Source organism: Callorhinus ursinus, unplaced genomic scaffold (genome assembly GCF_003265705.2).
Source record: "Callorhinus ursinus isolate GAN/ISIS: 27379988/994484 unplaced genomic scaffold, GSC_fseal_2.0 scaffold9, whole genome shotgun sequence".
In the NCBI taxonomy this organism is placed as follows: Eukaryota; Metazoa; Chordata; class Mammalia; order Carnivora; family Otariidae; genus Callorhinus; species Callorhinus ursinus.
In genome coordinates, this window is record NW_027397071.1 from 46,209,905 (window position 1) to 46,232,245 (window position 22,341).

A 22,341-nucleotide genomic window follows, 5' to 3' on the forward strand; every position below is an offset into this window, starting at 1 on the left:
AAGTATAGGAAGATGTTGCAATTAAGAGAACAACACTTCTGTTAATTTTTTGTCATGATGTATTCTTATAACTAACAGGCTCCAAAAGAACAACTGTTTTGGGAGGGGAGAGAGTCCAGTGAACATTTGTCCATTAAAAGGAGTCTTTTTACTGAACTGGGTGGGAAATGGGGATCTAATCCAGGCCCTTTGTTTTACTGATGCAGAAAGGGAAGAGGGATGGGATTAAGTGAGTTGAATAAATTAAGCGGCTAATTAATAAATGGGCCTCCATGGACCCTAAGCTAGGTGGAAGCTCTCTCCACTACCCCTATGCCTATTCCGTCTCTCAGCACCAACTTTTCTAAGACCAATAACCAAGGTATTGCCTTAGAACATCATTCCTATCAAGCCATGGAATTATTTTGGTGATTTATTCTGCTAATGATTTAATATGAGAATTGTAATTAGAGTTCACTTTCGCTAATTTCAAAATCCACTCACAATTGCCTAAACACATTCTATTTGGCAGTGTGAAAGAATAAGCAGTCCCAGAAGGGTCAAGGAAAGTGAAAGAAAATTTTTTTAAAGGATTCTATTTATTAGAGAGCGTGCGTGAGAGAGCACAAGTAGGCAGAAGGAGAGGGAGAAGCCGGCTCCCCGCTGAGCTAGGAGCCTGATGCGGGGCTCGATCCCACAACCCTGTGATCATGACGTGAGCTGAAGGCAGACGCTTAACCGACTGAGCCACCCAGGCGCCCTGGAAAGTGAAATTTTTAATGTGCCATAGATCATATACCAAGCGAGTAATTCTCATGTTGAAAATTAAGACTCGATTTTAGTTGCAAACATCACTTTAAGGAAGTTTAGAAGCCCATGTAGAATTTCAGGATGGAACACATCTGAATATCCACAGTTCTCAGTTTAAATCCCGGCTCCACAACACCATCACCTGTATGGGCTGCGGCCATGCTTGCTCCTCCAACCCTCAGTTTACATATCTGCAAAATGGGGAGGGAGACACTTCCTTTCCAGTGTTACTGGGGGCATTAGGTAGCACATTTGGTGCCTGCACAGAGGCCCTGGGTAAAGAGACCAGCTCCCCCTTGTCTTACACATAGGGAAACTGAGGCCTCTGAGGGACCCCAAAACATTAATCTGAGTGTAACCCGAAGTCCAGTCTCCTAGGTTGGAGTAACCCTCCAACTCAGACCCTATCTCCTAATGTTCTTGGCTCCTGTCTTCCCCAGGCTGTGCTTGCCAGGACGTGGCCTATGCATACTCATGGGTAGTGTCTCCCACAGAGGAGGAGGTGCCCTGTGAGGGGCCCCCGCCCCTGGGGTTGGCATCCCAAGTCTGAGCCTGTGGGCTGTTTGCACAGGTCCCTCCGAGAGGCTGCCGAGGTGGCTCCTTACTCACAGTCTCTGCCCCGCGGTGCGGCTGGTCCAGCACAGGTTCATTTACATAGTTGCACAACAGGAAGCAAGTCCAGTGTGCAGCGCTGGCCCACTGGGAGCAAATTACTTCAGGTGCCCCGGGTCCTGGAACCTTGGGCTCTGTCCTTGGTTTCCCTTCTTGCTTCAGGGAGAAGCAGCGTCTCCCAAGGCAGCTTGGTGGGGCTTGGGGAGGGGGCACGTTTTGGTGTGTTGTTTGTCAACTGTCACGTGTTTGGCAGGCATGACCGGAAGGGGGGGTGCTGTGTCAGACAGGGAGGGGGTGCCTTTTGTGGAGGCAGAGTTCCTGCACAGAGTTCTCCCACAGTGGCTACAAGCGAAATGGCAGATGCATGAGTCACTCCGTGAGACGGGAACAGGAAGACATCCTGTGGGTGCCAAGCCGTTTTCAGTTCAGTTACGAGACTTGATCCCCGCCCCCCGCGAAAGTGTGCATGTCCCTGCTTTCCCCTGATGTAGTGGGTCCAGCACTTGGCTCTGCTGCTGGTGAAGGATGTCTCAGCTTGCTTTCGTGCTCAGGGAATTGGCTGGTGTCCTTGGTCTGCGTCTGTTACAGTATCAGAGAACCTCTTTGCCAAGGAAACTTGCTCTCTGAACGACTTTTTGAAAACATTTTCCCTTGTTTCTCCTTCCCTTGGAATGGTAAGGCAATCTATGGCGTTTCAGGATTTTCCTTTGTGCAAACATTTTTCAAGTCTTTCTGTCAGGAGGAACTGTTGTTGGTGAACATCATTCAGAAGGATAATATTTCTGGGGAGTCTCTGCTTCTTTTAATAGGATTTTTGTAATTCCCTTGTTCTTAAATTAGTCAGTATTCTTGATCATCATTTTCATAGCTCCCATTTATTGACTGCTTTGAGCCGAGCACCATTTTAAGAACTTTGCTCATGCACTTAATCCTCCCAGCGGCTCCATGAAGTGTATAAACTGCTATTATTCCCATTTTGCAAATGAGAAAACTGAGGCTCAGGTTAAGCCATTTCTAGAGTCGCAAAGTTAGTTAAATGGCAAGAGCCAGAACTTAAGCTCTGTTCCCACCACTCCCTTTGCCAGCATTTATTCCAAGTGTGGTCAGCAGAACACACTGATCTCATGAGATGTTCCTAGGAAAACATTTCTATGTTCACATAATTGGGAGAAATGCTGCAAACCATATGCCTTTTGCAAATCATAAATGCATTTTAGGAGTTTTGCATGAAAGAAGGCTGCTTATCTTTGTTCCAACGAGGGCTTTCCAAAATACATGGGACTTGGAACCTTATTTCCATATATGCCTATTAAGTCGTAAACATATTTTGAGAAACGTCCCACTAGCGTAGGAAGGCCTAAGGGGTGAGCATTCAGATCCCGTGTCTGCTACTACCTAGGTAAATTATTTAGCTTCCTCTGCCTCACTTTTCCCCTCTTGTCCTACAGGGAAATATAATAGCACTCTCCCGCACCCAGGGAGAACTGTGAACACTCAGTCGGTGCCTCTACAGGACCAGAAGAGTGTTGTGCAGGGAGAGGAGTACTCGCTGTTCTAAATGTAGCAGAACGAATCAAAACATATGCTACCTGTGGGGTCTGACCACAACCAAAATGCTGTTTCACCATGTTCAGAAAACACATCACAGAGGCACGCCCTCCCACCTCCCTCTTTCTCTCTACAGATCCTGGGACTCAAGGGCAGGGACCGACTCTTCCCCATGGTGCTCTCTAGCTGCCCCGGATTCTCTCTGTCCCTCACCATCTGGTTGGCCCAGATAGCAGCTCAGACCAGGGCTTGGGTCCCTCAGCCTTTGAGTCAGGGTTGGCAGGCACTCTTCCTGGGATGGAGGACCGCTATCTGGCTTAGCCACATGCTTGTGGGTGGTCCTGGGCAGGTGAGAAAGGAACTCCAGTTCCCCATTTAAACAAGACAGCTGCCCTTGCAAACCGTTGACCCCTGGGTCTCCAGAAGGGGAAACAGTTGCAAAGCATTGCACTTTCACTGAATTTGCCACTCCTCCTGTGACCGGCAGCTAACCAGAAGAGCCCCTCCAAGCGGAGTGGATGTGGGTGAGGAGTCTCAAAATTCTGTAGACTCAGCCTCTGGGCGCCGGTGCCTGGGCTACCTCTTAGAACGTCCTGCAGCAGACAGATATCACTCAGTGGGGTCTAGGGCTTCCCCTCTCCAGCGTGTTCTGAGGTTGGTCCTGCAGTGACTCCCAGGGTGATTAGGGAGCAGTCCATGGGGGGAGGAGAGCAATTGCAGAAATGACTAATTTTTTAAAAAGTCCTATATATTTATGTTGCCCTTTGTGTTCTCTCTGTAAATTTTAGGTGTCTCAGATCGAGAAAATTAGGGAAAATGTCCCAACCCCTCCGTATGAGCAAGGCTGGTTGCTCATAATATATTTATTGTTGAGTGAAAAAAAGTAGTTTACAGAACTGTATGTATGTGTGTAGGATGTGTGTGAAGGCCAGAGGAAGGTGTGCAAGGAAAGAAAAAGACTATGCACAGTGGGTACCTCTTGGGAATGAAATTAGAAGGAAAGAGTTTTAACTTTTCATTCCGTTCTCGTGCATATAGTTTGAATGTTTCAACGTATTCATTTTGTTATTTAAAAGGGGAAGAACATAATAAAAGGCAAATACCCAAGCTAGTTCCACAAATAGGGCGAGACTGAGTAGTGGTGGCTAATTGTGGGTGTCGTCTAACTGGCTGGGAGGCTTTGCAATAAGAAGGAAGGAAACCCAGACCAGACCAGAAAATGGGCCAATTCCAGTCACAGAGCAGTGCACCCTCTGCAGCATGTGGCTTCCCAGCCTGTGCAGTTGCAGACGGTGCTGCTGAGTTTTGCTTTTCCTTCCCCCCACCTTCCCTGGGGAAGCCACACAAGCTGCTCAGATCCTCCAGAGTTCAGCCCTGGGCCATGATAAGGCCCTTTCATCACCCAGGCCCTGACCAGCTGGAGGGACGCACCGCAAGCTCCCACAGATGTGGGCACCCCTGCCAGGAGGGCCGGCACTGGGGCACCTCTGTGGAGTCCTCGCTCCCTGTGGAAGCTACTCCCCCAAACCCTGGAGCCCCACCCAGGTGGAAAATGGTCAGAGAGCCTGGGACAGAATTGGGGCGGGGGGGCTGTCTGAGAATCAGGAGCCCCAGTGCCTGGGGTTCTCAAGTCCCAGGGGCCATGGGCAAGTCCTCAGATTTCCTTTCCCTCCATTTTCTCATACACTGACACTGGACAGAGAATTTAATGACAGGGTGGTTGAGAGATGTGATAACAATTGGAAGAGCTTCAAAAGGTAAAAAAGGTGGTGATGTGCAAAGAAAAGCCGCCTGGTGGCCTTTATTATGAGCAGCACTGTGCCCGGGGACCCTCCGTGCTGGGGGTGATATCTCTTTCTCTTTTGATTTGGAGGCAGAGCCCCTTTCTTTGCAGCATTCAGAGTATTTGCTGTCCCAGAAATCCCCTCTTGATAGATAAAGAAACCCAGGGACCTGAGAAGGCAAACAAGCTTCTTTCCCACACCTTCCCAGATGCCACCGATGTCAGGAAACAGGGCCCAGGGTGAGGTTGGACTCCCAGGTTCCACGGTCTGGGTGCTGAGCTCAAACCAGACTTTGATGATAGAATAGTCCCTTTCATGCTGAGGGCCCCCCAGCGATAGTCCACGTCTATTTAAGAACACAGGGTGGGAATACCCTTTATGATTGTAGAGCTTTCCTGCAGATGTCCGTCATTCAGAATGGTGAACTTGTAGGCGTAGACCTGGAATCTTAAGGTTGAATGGAGCACCTGAGCTGTCCAGCTCATTTGTGTTATGCCCTGTGTGTGGCTGGTTTTCTTTCCCATTTAACCCCACTTTCTTTCCTCATTCATTCAAAAACCGTTTTAGGTAGACATGCATATTAATTTGTTAAGTAAGTATTTATTGGGTGCTACTGTGTGTAAGACAGTATGCTACCACTAAAACCAGTTTTGTCTTGCATTAGCTTGAGTCCGGTGGTGGTGGGGAGCACAGAAACGAAGCACGCAGGTAACCGCGTTAACAGAGCCAGAGGCCGTTCAGTGCCACGGAGGCAGAACAATGAGTTTTAGACCCTTAGAGGAGGAGCAGACCATCTCCATCTGTCTGACGTAACTAGAAGGCACATCTCTGATCATATCGTTCCCTGCTCAGAATTTTTCAGTGGCTCTCCGTTGCCTGCAGCGTCCAAATTCAGACTTCAGAGCCTGGCAGCCAATCTTCTGACCCCATCTCATAGCTCCATAATGTCTCTGCTCTAGACTCACCACCTGATCTGGCCTGCACAGCACCAGAGCTTTTATGACACTAGTCTTTGCCCCTCTGTTGAGAATGCCCTCCCCTTCCAGCTCCAGAGGTGCAAAGCTGTGTCACCTCCTCCACAAAGCCTGCCCAGATTTCCCCCAGCCACAAGGAATCACTGTGTATCCTGAACTCCCCATCGGCCGACCTCTCTCTCTCTCTCTCTCTCTCTCTGTCTCTCTCTCTTCCGATGCTTCTTTCTGCTTGAAGTTATTTGCGGATACATCTGTTTTCCCTCTCCTGGATCTAAAGCTCCTTGAGGTTTTGTTTATTTGTAAACGCTTGGTGCTCACTGAAGGGTCAGAGCAGACCCTGATAAACAGTTGTGGGAGAGAGGGAGGGGGGAGTTTTGGGGTGGAGGATGATCAGAGACTTGGTAGTGGAGGTAACCTGACTTGACCTGCAAGCAGGGGTGGGATCTCGCAGGGGAAGCTGGGAGGGGTCGGGGCTTTCTCAAAATAACAAAGCGAGTCACAGAGTTCAGTTTCAGAGATCATTTGGGTTGCTGCAGGAGGAGGATTTGTCTTTTCCGCTTTTGGATCACGTGGCCCCTTTGATCAATGTTGTGGACCCTTTCCTCAGAAAATGTAAATACCCACAGTATTTCACAGAGAGGGGGGAAAAAGAAAAAGAGTTGCGAAAAGACCGGAAAGGTGGGTTAGAGCCAAATTGTAATGGGTTTCTGAGCCACAGTGGAAGTTGCGTTTGGTTCAAGTTAATTGGGGGCAGTCAGTGGTTTTGTGCAGCTACTTACCCAGATCACAAGTTCCCCCCCACCCACAGGCTAAACACATACATGGAGCCAGCAGTTGGAAAAGCCCCCTACTGCCCCCTTTGCTACCTTCCCCTTCAAAAGTAGCCTCTAGCCTGACGCCTAACAGCATAGATTAGTTTCCCCCATTTTTGTACTTACTGGACTCCTGTGGTGTGTACTTCTTTTTATTCTTTTATGAATCTGGCTTTCACTCAACATTATGTGTGTGAGATTCATCCATACTGCTGCATGTATTTGAAGCTTGTTCTTTGTCATTTGCTGTGGAGTTTCCATTGAGTGAGTTATTCTCCTGTTTTGGTCATTTAAGCAGTTTCCATTTGGGGGCTGTTAGGAATGGTGTTCCTCTGAACATCTTAATGTATGTCTTTCGGTGAACACATTTCTGTTGGTATTCACCCAGGACTAGAATGGCCATGTGTTAACTGTTCTGCCCAAGTGAATACGGCCATAGTTTCCATCCCCACCAACCGGTTGATGGTTTTTGAGGAACATCATGTGACTAGAGCTGAATTTCAGAAGATTTGTCTGGCCCGAGTATTTTTGATGGCTCAGAGCAGTGGTCTCATACTGTGTTTCGAGGAGCCTTGGGACTCTTTAGAGTCTGCCTTTTAGGGGCTGCGACAGGGGAGAGAGAGGGGAAGGCTCCCGGGTATTGCTCCGGGCTGTTCATTCCCAACCACCCTCCAACGGAGCCGAGAGCTCCTATCTGTTGATTAGCTTTTGCCATTATCTAGGATTACTGGCCCGCCACCAGCCGTCTGACAGGTGGACAGCTGTTGGGAGAGAACTCAGGGCAACCAAGAACGGCAAGTGTCATCTCCTAGCACACATCGGGGGACAGCCTGACTGGAAGGTCAGTGGCAGAGCCACCAGGGAGGGAAATGTGGATCAGGAAATAGAACCTGTAGGGACTGGTCCCCTCTTCGGATGTCAAGGAACAAGGGGTTGGTCTCAGAACTAAAGTCTTGAGTCTAGATAACTGGAATAAAGGCTGTTCTATTCGCAGGGAGATTGACAAGCCAAATCCAGAGAAGGGCCTCCTGTGTCAAAGAGCGGGGAGTCCAACCTCTGGTAAGTTTGAGGAACAGGCAGGCTGTCGGGATGGGGGTCCCGGGCCACATAGACGTGTCAGAGCCTGTGCCGGCCCTCGAGAGCAGATGCAACGGAGATTGGAGAGAGTAAAAACAGGCACTCAGGCAGAATCTTCAAGGACAGCTGAGCTTGGAGGACTCAGACAGGGCAAGATGTCAGCCCGGGAGACAGAGGACAATCAGGGACATGAAGACGCCCCTAGGAGAAGACTGCACAGAGTCAGGAGGGTGGGACCTGTCCAGCAGGGTCAGCGCCAGAAGAAATGGACTTGTTCAAAGAGTTCTTCAGCTTTATCTAGAATCATGAAATTTCACAGAAGTGCCTTCTTAACCATCAGTTATGTTCAGGGCTGTGTATGTATTGTGCTGTTATCTCTGAAAACTGGCGACAGTGTGCCCTTGCACATGGTAACTCAACCAGAAATTTGAGTTTACTCTGATACCCTTTCCCAGAACATTCTGGCTAAAAGCGAGCTTACTGTATTTGTGGGCACGGCTTTACTTTTCAACGACCGTAGACACTATTTTCTCTTCTGTATGCTTGCCAGCTTTCAGACGCACTTGGTTTGCAAATGGCCGGTTCCCCAATGGTAATGTCTTTGGGGGGGGGCTTCGGGAGCAGCCATGTCCTGACCCTCCTCCCACCACATGCATGATTCTCCCAGAGCACTGGATGCAGCAGTTACTGTCACCTAGCCGGTTCACGCTGGTGGCTCATGCTGTCCCTGCCCTGGTCATTATTCACCCATATAAATACTAAGAGCTTAAACCAGTGGTCTGAGTAGTTCTGAAGAACTATCAGACCTATAATACAGACAACAAACTGATGGTTGCCAGAGGGGAGGGCATTGGAGGAGGAGCAAAAGGGGTGAAGGGGAGTGGGAGATACAGGCTTCCAGATACAGAACAAAGAACTCACGTGAGAATAAAAGGCACAGCATAGGGAATGTGGTTGCTGATACCGTAACAGCGCTGTATGGGGACAGAGGGTAGCTACACTTGTGAGTAGAGCATAACATACAGAGAAGTTGAATCCATATGTTATACACCAGCAACTAATGTAACATTGTGTGTGAACTACATTCAAATTAAAAAATTAAAAAAAATAAATTAATATGCAAAGAAGAAGCACAGAGCACTTCTATTGTTCCCCTTTTTTAAGGATGTGGAAGCCAAGGCCCAGGAAGAGGAAGTGACCTGTCCAAGACCACTAGCTTAATTCAGACAGAGCAGTCAGGGAGACCCAGGTGTTGTACCTGAATAGCCCTGCTAACGTTCAAGTCCTGTGGCCCTTTCTCCAGAGTGCAGATCCAGATCACCCGGAGCTTTCTCAGAATGCACTTTGGCCAGGACCTACCCCTGATACTCTTAATTCAGGAGGTTTGGGAGTGAGGTTGGGATGTGGGTACATTGAAAGAGCTGCCCAGGGGCGCCTGGGTGGCTCAGTTGGTTAAGCGACTGCCTTCGGCTCATGTCATGATCCTGGAGTCCCAGGATCGAGTCCCACATGGGGCTCCCTGCTCGGCGGGAAGTCTGCTTCTCCCTCTGACCCTCCCCCCTCTCGTGTTCTCTCTCTCTCATTCTCTCTCTCTCTCAAATAAATAAATAAAATCTTAAAAAAAAAAAAAAAAGAAAGAAAGAAAGAGATGCCCAGGGGAGTCTGAAAGGCAGCCCTATTAGGAATCCGGCTTCTAGTCGCTTTGTGGTCTCTGCTCCACATTACCTCTTAAGTACAGGTATAATCTGCTTCTAAGAAAATGTCATTAACTGGGTTATATTTAAGAGAGGAAAAACCAATACTTTCCTCCATTTAAGAAGCATGTGCAATTGTTACAAGTGAAAATACACTGCATATGAAGAGGGGAAGCACCTGACAGGCTACTAAGAAACAGGAGTCTCATGAGGCAGAAGGATTCCAGTGTTTTTCCAATTATCTGCAAAAATAGCTTACTTACTGATTGAATAAATTTGCAGGCTCAATTCAAGAGGTTCTCGATAAAGAGAAATTAAAATACAATTCAGTACTTGAACCCTGTCTAATGTAGATGGTATAGGAGGAAGCACTTTATAAATTGCCATCTTTTAATAGCATTATTATTGTATCAGGCTTACCACATTAGAAATAGAATTATCAGATTCAACACTGGGGAAGGGCAGAAATGATCGACAAACGTGTGGCGACATCTGCATGTGACATGTAAGGGTGTTTCCCCAGAATTCAGCTCGGGGTGGTTTTCATTTGTAAGGGAAGGCACGGGCCTCTGGTGGTCATGTGATCACAGAGTCTGTCCATTTATAAGTGTTGCCACTGACAGGTAATGGCTGTTGGTAGGACTTGGATGCGTTTGTTTACTCAGTCCACTAAAATCAGTCTCGTAATTTCTACATGTAATATAAACACGTGCCATTTATTTTGACTCACACTGTGCCTAAAAGTGTTCCGGAGAATCTCACGCACTTCGGAAAATATCCCAGGGACAAACCTTTGCTAGTATCAACTTAACCTTCTGAAACTCGTATTTGGCCACAGACAACTACATGCTGATCTCCTGTGATCTCTCTCAGGAGTTTAATCCCTAAATTCATTAAGCGTTAGAAAAGTTTAAGTAACTTTACAGTTAAATACGTGAATAAATAAAAAGTATTAATATTGCCATATGAACTATTAGGATTTGCTTGAAAGTGTACGTTATGCCCAAGGCCACTCTTGAGATGAATTACCCCTGGGAAGCGGCCCCCTCCCCCCCTTTAAGCACCCTACCTGCACAGGCAGATGTAAGCAGTGGAGGCCTCTGGGGGTACTTCTTTCTTTCCAGGGCAAGCAACGGCAGAATTTTACTTTGCTGTATCCATCCTTAAGAGGAAAAGTGTACCAAGGCCAGAGGCCAGAGAAGGAGCGGCTTTTGAAGCTTTTAAAACCAAAGTCTGTACCACCCTCCCTTTCCTAAGTACGGGAAGGAGGACAGTATACACAGGAGTACTGTATTTTGGAAACCAAGTAGAACTGTGCTCAAGACACAGAAGCAGTTGTGTAGAGTGGTATAACTTCAAGATGTTTCGTAGGGTTCCTGATTGATAATTTAATTAGAATCCAAGCTAAACAATGAGTTTCTCTGACTTAGCCTCTTGGTCCAGTAGATAATGCATCTGGGAAAGTATTATCTGAAGGAATCCTTTCGTAATGTGACATGATCCCGTTTGTCAGAAATTCCGACGTTCATATACATTGGGTTCGGGCCCTTACCACTCACCTAAGATACTGCCAGGGATCCTTGTGTCATCATTTCATTGGTAAAGTATTTCTTGAGTCCCTGCTGTGTGCCCAGCCCCAGGAATATGTTGTCCCTTTTGTTTCCTGAATTATGAAGAGGAAAAATGACAAAGCTGTCACTTTTCTGCCAAGGCCAGTGACTTCTTTCACTTACCAGACTACCCTCTAGGTCCATTCATATTGTTGCACGTGGTAAGATTTCATTCTCTTTTTGTGGCTGAGTAATATCCCATTGTATGTGTATACAGCATCTTTATCCATCCATCTTCTCTGGGCATCTAGGTTGCTTCCGTATCTCAGCTATTGTAAATAATGCTGCAGAAAACATAGGGGTGCATTAGTGTTTGTGTTTTCTTTGGGTAAATACCCAGTAGTGGAATTACTGGGTCGTGTGGTATTTCTATTTTTGATGTTTCCAGGAACCTGCATACAAAACAACAAGTACTTTGAACTGTGAGGGCCAGCACAGAATGTTCATCTTGCTGGTCACCCTAGGAATTTCATAGATGTTGCTTTTCCTCCAAGCAGTTATCAAGTCAGGACATATTTGAAAGGAGGTAGGACATGTTTCCTGCTGTAGTTAATGGGAGAAGGCGAGATGAAAGAAGAAAGGAAAATTAAGTATCCTATGATGTCTTTTAGCATAATGGTTATGGCTATGTGGACCACAGGCTTTTGTGTTCTGAGGGTGAATGCAGGGAGCAGTGCTTCCTGGCAGGTTGAACTTTGGCATCTGGGACCCGGGATCTGAGCGCTGTATAAAATGGGCACAGGGCCCGGATTATGGCTGCTTTCATCCTATCTGTGCCTCCTCAAAAGGCAGGTACTTCCTCTGTGCTGTGGACATTGGACATACTTGCTATATCATGATCTGGAGGAGGAAATGGTAGATAATAATTAACCTATCTTCCATTCTTTAATGACAGAGCTCGTCTTATAGTGTTAATTATTATCATGTTCTAGACCATGAAGTATTTAGGATCAGAGGGTTTTACTTTTAACTTCTAATTCTTGAAATTTTCTGACATCTACAAGAAAGAAGGCATCCTGTGTACCTGTCACCCGACTTCAATAGTCAGCCCCTGACTCATGGCCCGTCCTGCTTCATCCATCTCCTCTCCCCCTCTCCACTCATCTAGTTTCTATCACCAGAGGCGTGTTTGGCCTTGAACTTCCTGCACGTGGAATCAGACAGCGCACAGCACGTGCATGCTTCTGTGTCTGACTTCCTTTGCTCAGCACGATGCCTGAGAGATTGGCCCGCGTTGTTTGTGTGCACCTCTGGTTGGTGGCCCTTTGTCCCTCACCTGGCCTGAGCTGCTGGGTGCCTGCTCCCCTGCTTTTCCTCCTGCGTCTTCCCGGCCTCCCTTTCTCATCCCGGAGCTCCGAACCGACTCCGTGCTCTCCGGCCCTCAGTTTACCACGCTGGTGTCTTCACACTCTCCTTGGTTGCTCAGCACTCCTCCTCTGCTTTTGAAAACACCCAGATGACAGCTGTCTTTTGAAACAATCCTCCCACCCCTCAAAGTTCGCATCAAGGTCCTTGTCTTCAGCACACTGCTACTTCTCGAAATAGCCCCCCACGCTCACCGCCCAAGTTCCTGAATTAATAGTTCGCTCTGGCGCCTCTTATCACTGGACCTCCATTCCTTTTGTGCTGTGGCAACCTCACCCGGGGGAGCCCTGGAACCCCTGCGTCATCCCCAGTCCCATGGGCTATGGTCGCTCTCTCCTTCCTGTGCCCCCATAAAGTGACTGATAACTTGCCCCTCCTCCTGGTTTTCTGAATAACACATGCTGGGATTCATTCATTTATTTTTTTCATCGTAAAAACATCACATGTGGTTGAGAGCATGGACTCTGGATCTGCATTGCATCCTGAATTGGGAAAAGCAATAGTAACCACCTCAGAGCATTGTTTTGAGGATTGAGTTAGTATCTGTAAAGCTCTCAGAACAGTGGCAAGCATACGACATGCAATAGAAGTGTTAGCTGGTGAGACCAAAAAATAAAAACGTATGCGCTGCAGGAGTGCACAAAAACAACACTAAAGGTCCCCACTTCTCTCCACCTAGCAGTAGCTACATTTTAGTGTATATTCTTGTAGTGTGTTTTCTGGGTATAATGTATTTTTAGCCAAGCCTGTCTCTATAGCATTAACGTCTGCCCTCCCTCCCCGACATCCCTCTCTCTTGCTAGCTGTCTGGTGGCCCCTGTCCTGGCAGCTTCCCCAGCTCCCCCTCCCTGCACCTTTGAATCTGCCCTTCTTGTCCCTGCCCATGTGAGGAAGACCCCGGATGCATGCTGCTCTTTTCCTCAGGCACTCCCTGCAAGTCTAGTGCTAAACCACCGCCTCTGGGCTGTCAGTCCCCATTTGGCCCCCAAGAATGAAGTCCTGATTGTTCTTCCATTTCCTACTCTTGTATCCAGCTCTTTCTTGACATTCCAGTTACCTTCCTCTGTTTGATGAAGTCCTGGTAATGGTGATGATGATGAGCATGATGATGATGGTGGTGGTAGATACCACTGGGTGGTTTCCATGTGCGAGGCTCTATTCTGTAGGATTCTGTTTAATCGTTACAGTCCTGCGAGGCAGGCACTCGTGGTACCCCATTTTACAGAGAACCTAGGAGTTCAGTGAGGCTCAGTCATTGATTCAACATCACGCAACACTAAGGGACACCCAAAGCCTGGGCTCTTTAACCTATTGCATGCCCCTAGACCTTCCATGGAAATAGTCCATTTTGTCTTTCTCTCTCTCCCAGTTCTAGTCCATCTGACATAAGGTCGTTCAGTTCTTTTTCTGATAATGCTCCCTATGCCTGTTGCTTCTGCTCAGAAAGCCCAGAAACCTTTGGGGGCTCCCATATTCACATAACAGAGGTAGCTTTAACCCACTCTGTACTCCATCGATATCCATTCTGAAATTCTCCCCACTCCTTCGCCACCACCTACCCAGTTCCTGCCCTTCAAGGATCGATTCATTTAAGAAATGTATCCTTCACGCACCTCTCTGCTCGCCCAAGTCCCCGCTGACCGTCCTCTCCCCAGGCTCCTTAGGCCTACATCTCTCAGGGTTTATTGGCCTTTTATTCCGTATTTTTCAAGACTTCTCCATCCTCTTGGCGTCCTGAGCCTTTTAACCCCCAGTCTGGTAGCCCGCACGCAGCCCCGGCCGGGGCTGTGGGTGTCGGCGAGCTGCTCACTCTTCCCAGTCTTCTCTTCGTCTTCTCTCTCGACTCCACTCCTCCCGTGCCTCCAAGCAGCTGACACCTTCAAAGCAAGAAAAACGACTGCCTGGTTGCCTCCTGAGCAGAAACGGTTGCAGCGGCATGTGCCTGTTGCCTCACTTTCAACCCTCCCAGTAGGTGTTTGGGTTGTCTGTCGGAGTGGACTGCAGGCAAGTGGGTGAACGCCTGTCTGCTTAGCGGTATCAGAAAGCATGCCCTCCGCTTAAAGTGGATCAGATGCTAGGTCTTTATGACCAGAACCCAAAATGTCTCCGTTCTTCTGCTTTGTCAGCAAACCAGGAATGAGGGTAGGGCAGCTATGTTGTGGAGAACATCCCGGGCAAGGGACCCCCTTGCAGACCACCTCCCTCCCTGCTCGGCTAGGGCAGGTGGTAACGGGTCCGGGAAGGCTGATGGAAAGGACTCCCAGGGATGAGGTTGCTGTCTGCTGGTGTGGAGACTCACCAGTCCGCGGGACTTCCCCCGTGGGGCCACTCCCTGCTCTGGAGACTGCTTCTCTTTGCAAATGCTTAGCACCTCGGGGCGCCATGGAACTGTGTCTTGGATATGTTCTTCTGTTGTTTGGAAATCATTCTCACTTCATAGAGCATCGTTTGCTGCCCAAAACAATGAGCCCTTTTAAGGCAGAAGTTTTGTCTTCTGCTTCTCCGATCATTCCCACTTCCTCTTTCCAGCCCCAGCAAGCTCCCCATACAGGGCCTGTAGGCGGCTGCAGTGTACAGTTATGGTTAGGGACACCAGGGTTCCCTTAGGCACTAGGCATCCCAGAGAGCTTTGGTTTCCTCATTGGGAAAGTGGGTTACTAATACCACCTTCGCCATGATCTCCAGATTAGAGTGTTAAAATAAAAAACAGAAGACAGAGCCGTGCATCAAACTTTCTCGCATTTGTATTTTTTTAAGACATGTAAACTTTTTAAGATATGTAAATAATCATGCTTGTATATGCAGGGGATGTCTTCGAAGGAAACCTGAGAAACTGATAACGGGGATCACCTCGGGAAGTCTAGTGTAGAAGGACAGCGAGTTTTTGTTGTCTACCCTTTGGGTAAATCTGTTTAAAATTTTTCCTAGATCTACATGTTCTTTTAAAACTTAAAAACTAATGAAACAGGAGTCATTTCTTTTTCAGAATAAGTAAAATAATTTTAAATAAAGCCCATAACAGTGCCTGGCACAGAAAAATCACTCTGTACCTGTCGCCTCTTGTGTTGGATATTAAATAACTATAGAATTCATCCATGTATTTATTCTTTCACTCATGGGTAAACAGATGAGATCTCCAGCTATCTTTAAGCCAGCCATGCAGATAGGAGCAAATCATTTCTCAACCAGACTTGTTTGTGAGGGAGAGAGTAAAACTTGTTTCTAAAGGTTGTACTCCTTGTTGATTGTGAACACATCTCTGCGGGGTCCTGGCCTGGCATAAGCAGAAGGGGCCGGGTCCTGCACCTCTGCAGGTGACCATCACAGAGCTGCTCCCCATGGCCCAACTTCACTGACTGTTTGGGGCCCAGTATGGGGGTGCAAAGCATCATTGCCCTCAGAATCTGGGTGCTGCACAGGTGGCCAGCTCGTGCTGGAGTTGAATGTTCACAGTGCCGGCAACTGACCCAGTCAAGTGCATTGGAGTCCCAGGGACTCCACCCAGGCTTCTCAGAGTTGTGAAGGGAACCAAACAGGTGGGTAACCTTTGGCTTGGAACAGTCAGTATTTTGCGGGATACTTGTGGGAAGGAGCAGCAGGGTGTATCCTATTTCTAAGAAAACAAACACCCGACACAAACACCCCAGGGTGATAGGTTCACTGGTTGATGTGTTGGTTGCTACATCTCGTGTCTTAATCTTAGCCAAGTGTTTATTGAAGCCCCATTCTCTGAATTAGTCAATAGGAGAGAGAAGATGGCATGGGCTAACTCACCTGCCTAGCTAAGGGTGTGGCTCTAAAGAAGGAGAGATCTGGGTTCCAATCCTGTCTCCACCACTTACTAGCTATCTGATCTTGAGCAAATTATTTAACCGTCCTGAGCTTCAGTCTTGATAGGTATGATAAATCTGACCTCCTACAGTCACGGATAATGGTAAATGAGTAACGGTGTAGAGTATTTGATACAGTGCCTGGCACACAGGAAGCAATGAATAGATGTTACTGGGATACTGTTATTATGGAGCTAAAGCCCTCACAGTTTAGTGGGGAGACAATATTCATACATACAAAATCAGTTACATAACAGTAAGCATGAATTGACATACCATTAGCACCGAAATAAATGTGTTGCCCTTTTGAGAGCTTGATAGTAGCTATACATCTGCACATCAGAAAGAGGTAACACCAGTACACCCACAGCTGCTGCCTGCCCCCTCGTGCCTGGGCCGCCCCTTCAGGGCCCTTGAACCCCCGAGCTTGACGCATGGAGCCGGAACTCGTAAAGGGAATAAATCACTGCAAGCAAAAGTAGAGAGACCTTTCTGGAAGAGATAAAAAGATGAACTGAGGCTAAAAGAAGAGAGAATTTAAACAGGCCAAGAGAAACAGGCGGAGAACTTGCACAGACCGACACTCTCAAGAGGACTTGTAAACACAGCCCACAACAAAACAGAGAGTGGGCTCACAGTCGTCCCCTGGAGCTACAGCAGCGTCACGGGAAAGCTTCTGGGCCTGGCCTCTGCAGTCAGACCGCCTGGGCTCACATCCCACCCAAGCAGCTTGCTGGCTGACACGAGGCACAGACTTCACTTCTCTGTGGTTCAGTTCCTTCCTTCGTAAAACAGCGATGAGAAGAGGACCCATCTCGCGGGGTCATGGTGAGAATTCGGTAGGATAATGTATTGACAGGGATTGGCCCATAGCCTGGCGTCTGGCATACGGCAAGCTCTCTGTAGTAGCAAGTGCCTTTATAATGAGGATTTTTATTACGGTGGCAGAAATGTTAGGATCTGGATTGCAAAGCTGAGCCCTTGCACTTTTCCTGGGGTCCTGGGGAATCCTTTTTTGCGACAGGGGGAAATAAGTGGACAGTGGCACTGTATCTCAGCATCTAGTGGTCAGGATAGATGAGACTGGAGAAAGGAAGGTTAGAGGCAGCAGTCCTGTGGTGAGGCTGATACAGTGGCCTCACTGTAACCTACTTGAGGTTGCTGGGAGCCACGACGGAGATACAATGGAAGCAGAGAGAATGGGGGGAAATAAAAATGGAGGGTTTGTCAACGTGTAGGGAGCAAGAGAATTTGGAAAAGTGCCAGGGTCTAAGGTTGCACTGCCCCATGAGGCAGCCACTGTGACTCATGAACACTTGAAATGTGGCTAGGCCAAATCAGGATGGGCTATCCATGCAAAATGCACACTGAGCTTTTGAATATTTAGTACCAAAAAAAGCAAAACATCTGAATTTTTTACATTGATTACATTTCAATTTTGGTCATATCTAAATAAAATATTTCACTTTTTTCTCTCTTTTTCTATGTGGCTACTAGAAGAATTTTTTTTTAAAGATTTTATTTATTTATTTGACAGAGGGAGAGCACAAGTAGGCAGAGAGGCAGGCAGAGGGAGAGGGAAAAGCAGGCTCCCCACCGAGCAGGGAGCCCGATGGCAGGACTCTGGGATCATGACCTGCGCCGAAGGCAGCCGCTTAACCGACTGAGCCACCCAGGCGCCCCGCTACTAGAAGAATTTTTAATCATATATACGGTTCAGATTTCTATTGGATAGCACTTGGTCTAAGGAATCAGGAGCAGGGATGAGGCAAAAGGATGCCTCAGTAACTGGGACAATGGTGGTGTCACTCCCTGAAGAACGGGACATCAGAAAGGTTGGGGGCAAGCAGCAGTGTTTCACTGGCTTTTCCATGTGTTGTGTTCGAAGCACCTCTATGCCACTTGCATGTACTTTTGAATAGGCTTTCATTTAAGACAGTGGAATTGTGGTAAAGGGCTGCATGAGAAGCACGTTGGTCATAGCTAACGTCACAGAGGTAGAACGTCATCTACCCTGCTAAGACCAATGTGGGTCAAGCAGGTGCCGGGTAATTTACATATATTCTTTCATTTCCTCCTGCTAACAACCCTGTGAAGTAGGGACTATTATCATCCCTTCCTGTTTACAGATGAGGAAACTGAAGTTTGGAGAAGTGAAGCAAATGAATTGTAGTAAGTGATGAGCCAGGATTCAAATTTATCTGACTGTCAAAACCCTCTTCATTCTGCTGCATCAGTCCTCCAGGACTGAGCCCCTGAGAAAACCGAGTCCAAAGAAGGAACAAGAGCTGTAGAAAGCAACATCACAGACAAGAACAGGACAGTCTAGCATCACTAGACTTTCCAGAAGGAAGTGGCTGTTCAGAAAACAAATTTAAACTTTTGTAGCCAAGAAGGGTGTTAAATGATTGCTTTTTCAAACTGAAGGATACTTAATTCTATTAAGGTCATTAAAAGGAGTTAGAATTTTCCGGGGCTTGTTCAGAACTTTGGAAGTTAAGTATAGATAGGAAGTGGCATTCTTTTAAATGGACATATTTTGATTCCCAAGCAGAAATAAATGTGGGTAGAACCAAGAGGTAAAGACTCCGACAATCATTATTAGTGTTTCTCAGGAGGACCAAATCAGCATCATGTAGGAAGCTTTAATACAAATTCTTGGGTCCTGCCACAGACCTACTGAATCAGATTTTTTTTTTTTAACAAGTGCCCCAGATGTTCTAGATATACAGTGAAGTTAGGAACCCGCTACTCAGGCTCTGCAGCTGTCTCCTGGATTTATTACCTAGTTTGGCTCGTTCTCGTGGCTTCCTACCAGCTTCCCTAGGGATGCTGGGATCATCCTGTGTCTTTTGGCAATAGCCTCACCCAGAATCTGGGGCAGTCCTCCTTTTAAATTCTCCTTCACCGATTCTCCTTCACTTAGGTCTTCTCCCAAGGCCACTTAACTGGATACCTACTGCCATTGCTACGGAGACCACTTACCTAAATGAGCAACAGGCTCATTTAAATGGAGGTCATGACTTCTTTTGGTCAGTGCTCCTGACAGTTCCTCTGCTTCCTCCCCATTCCTTCCTTGTGTTCTTGATGTTTGCAGGCAAGTATTATAGGTGGTGATTAAGGGGATGACCTTGGGAGTCAGGTGGCCTGAGTCCCAGCTCTTATATAAATCAGTAGTCTTTGGCAAGACACTTTTGACCTCTTTGTGTTTCATCTGTAAAACAGAAATGCTAAAAGAACTCATCTCTAAGAGGATTAAATGAAATGATTCCTGGCATTCACTTACCAGGCACATACTCAGGAAATGGTGACGGTCGTCAAAAATTATCATTATAGCAATAGTATCCTCGTCATCATTCTTCGGGCACATGTGCCTGGATGGCAGGTAAAATGAACTTATCTTGGAGGATAAGATATCTCCAAGATACCAGATAAGGACTTTGCAAGGGTCTGCAGGTAGAAAAGCATGCTGCTTTTAGAGGATGAACTCTTTTGAGGTCTTGAGAGAGTGCTGTTTTTATTCTTCTTCATTTTGCTGGTTCTGAGCTCATATAAACTCTTAGAAGAGCGCCAGTCACTATGTCTCCAGCTCAAACTACGTTTTCCACGGCTCCACGCAGTCCTGCCTTGTCTCTGCCTCTCATTTTTTTCTCTCCCCAGGCCAGTAACTTGTCTTTCTGCCCTTTGCTCTCCACACTGGGCAGGACCAGGGCAAGACGTGTGGCTGGCTCCAGGTCCACCACCCTTGATCTTACAGCCTGCAAGCTTTGGTTGGGGAGAAGGAGAAAAAGAATTTCATGTCTTGCATCTCCCTGTTTTCAAGTCTTAGGGTTTGGTGTGTTCTGCAATAGTAGCATAATAACAGAAATCCTAGCTAATCTTTGTAAGTTATTTACAGATTACAAAACAACAGATTAACAATTGTGTATCAGTCAGGGTTCAGTTACAACAAACAGAAAGCACTCTGGGCAATGCCTGGCAGAATGGGCTCTCACCCCAGGGATGAGGTGCTTGCATAATCAGTAGAAGGGCTGGAGGAACTGGTTCTTGACTTCCAGACCAGGACCAACTGCCAGACCTCAGCGCAGAACTGGCCCCCGGGACCCAGCAGGAAGTGGAGACTCTTGGGAGGCTGCTGCAGCCATGCAGTTTCTTTGCACCACATTGCTCCTGACTGCACGCTGCAGTGCTCCCACCAAGTGCAACCTGCCCACCACCCTGCTGGCCCACAGAAAAGCAGCCAAGCTGCAAGAACTGGCCTTCTCGCTTCCACTTTCCAGATCTCTGATGAATGCACCCCTTTGGTGGGGCCCGCATCCTCCAGATGCAGATGCAAGAGAACCTTAGTGTCTCGGTTGGCTCAGGCTGCCGTCACAAGCATCACAGACAGAGTGGCTTAAATTTATTTTCTGGAGGCTAGAAGTCTGCACCAAGGTGCCAGCAGGGTGGGTTTCTTCTGAGGCCTCCCTCTGTGGCTTACAGCTGGGCTGGCTTCTCCCTGTGCCTTTGCGTGTTCTTCCCTCTCTACTCCTCTGGGTCTAAAGTCCCTCTTCCTGTAAGGATACCAGTCATATTGGATCGGGGCCCATCCTACTGGGCTCATCTTTACTAAATCCCTATCTCCAAATACGGTTTATTCTGAGTTATTGGGGGTTAGGACATCAACGTGTCCATTTGCGGCAGGGGTGGGGGGCACACTTCAGCTGATAACACTAAGAGAGGTCGTATTTTCTGTCCATCGCCGCAGGTCAGGGCACAGCAGGAGGAGGGTAGGGAGCTGCTCGGAGCCCCAATCAGGGACTGCGGGCTGCTCAGAGCATGTCACCAGGGTGTGAGCAGAGGGTGTAGGCACTTACCGCTCAGCGAGAGTATTCTTCATGTTGATTACACTCACATGCTTGTTTTATCTGATGCTCTTTAACAACCCTTTGAAATAAAAATGTATTATTATCCCCATTTTTTCCCATGAGAAAATTGAGCCCTACACAGGTTAGGAGTCCTTCCCCAGAGCCCCAGAGTGAGGCGGTGGCAAGGGCAGGAGTGAACTCAAGTCCCCTGGCCTAATCCTTGAGTATGCTGCTGGAATTCAGTGTCCAAGGCATGGTACAAAGGCTGTGTCCAAGTTCAAATAGAGGGACGGGCAAGTGTGCCAGCCAGTGTGAAAGCAGCAACCACTACTCAGACCCAGCCTGGTTTTGTAAGATTTTCTGATTTTTCCAGAAATCTTTCTTTGTCTTAAAGTGAAATACCTGTTTTTCAAAGGTTGACAGTCAATTTAAAGTTCACACACACACACACACACACACACACACACACACACACACACACTTGAGTTAACCCTGTGTGGGGCCTGACCAAACACACCTGCGGTCTGCATTCAGCCCGTAGGCTCTGATTTAAAATAAGTGTTTATGAGATTTATTAAAATAAGTGTTCTTAAAGGTCTGACTACACTCCCTCTCAAACCATATTAGGAAGATGCATGCTACTCCATCATATTACCTTGAAATTCTTCTTTTGCTCTTTCACTGGGTGCGTTTTTCTCGCTTCTCATGGAATGCATGATTTTTTTGTCTTGTCAGTGAACCTAGGGACCCAGCATTTATTAATTGTGTGTACAGGCTACAGTGCAGATAGACGCTCGTTTGTTGTCCCAGCAGCCCTGTGAGATAGGTATTGCTGCCTGCACCCCTTTAATGGATGAGGGGGACAGACAAAGAGCCGGGCTAAGACAGTAAGACATTGAGAGTAGAAGGCGAGATCAGAGGGGAAGTGGAAACCTGGTCTTTTTTTTTTTAAACCTGCTGTTTTATTATAGACAGAAGGGGTGTGTTTACTCAGAACACTGGCTTCACTCCAGCGATTCGAGTTATTGGCCAGGCCTGGCGGACTTGTGATTCGGGGGCTGCTTCCCCGAGTGAGCTCCCGGACACACTTTCCATCCCCACCCTCTCCCTGCTCCAGGCCCCTCTAGACAAAGATTAAGGCGCTCTTAAAATTCCCTAATGGGAAAGCGTGTTCTGAGGAATTTCTAGAAACCTAAGAATTCAGATGAACAACAGCATTAAAACTAATGCCAATTATTTGAATAACTAAATAGTACATGTGTTTATTCAAATCTGCTAGCCACATGTAAAAACGCGAACAAGGCCACAGGAACGATAACCGGGTTTTTATCAAACGGGGGGTCTGTGCAGGCCTCCCCACTTCTGGGGGCAGGGCGGGGGGGGGGGGTTGGATAGAGCG

The 22,341-nt window shown here is 47.5% G+C and overlaps 1 protein-coding gene across 13 annotated transcripts in view; it reads left to right on the forward strand.

The window, feature by feature from the left end:
* Positions 1–22,341, forward strand: part of GNG12 (G protein subunit gamma 12) — a 122,541-nt gene that overhangs the window by 90,726 nt on the left and 9,474 nt on the right. For 3 of the 13 annotated variants that reach the window (XM_073896561.1, XM_073896558.1, XM_025871817.2), the window contains exon 3: positions 7,514–7,578. The exons of the other annotated variants lie outside the window; for them this stretch is intronic. In XM_073896561.1, the coding sequence (XP_073752662.1) occupies positions 7,514–7,522 (9 nt within the window). In that variant the 3' untranslated portion in view covers positions 7,523–7,578. The remainder of the gene's footprint in view (positions 1–7,513; positions 7,579–22,341) is intronic. 13 annotated transcript variants of the gene reach the window in all.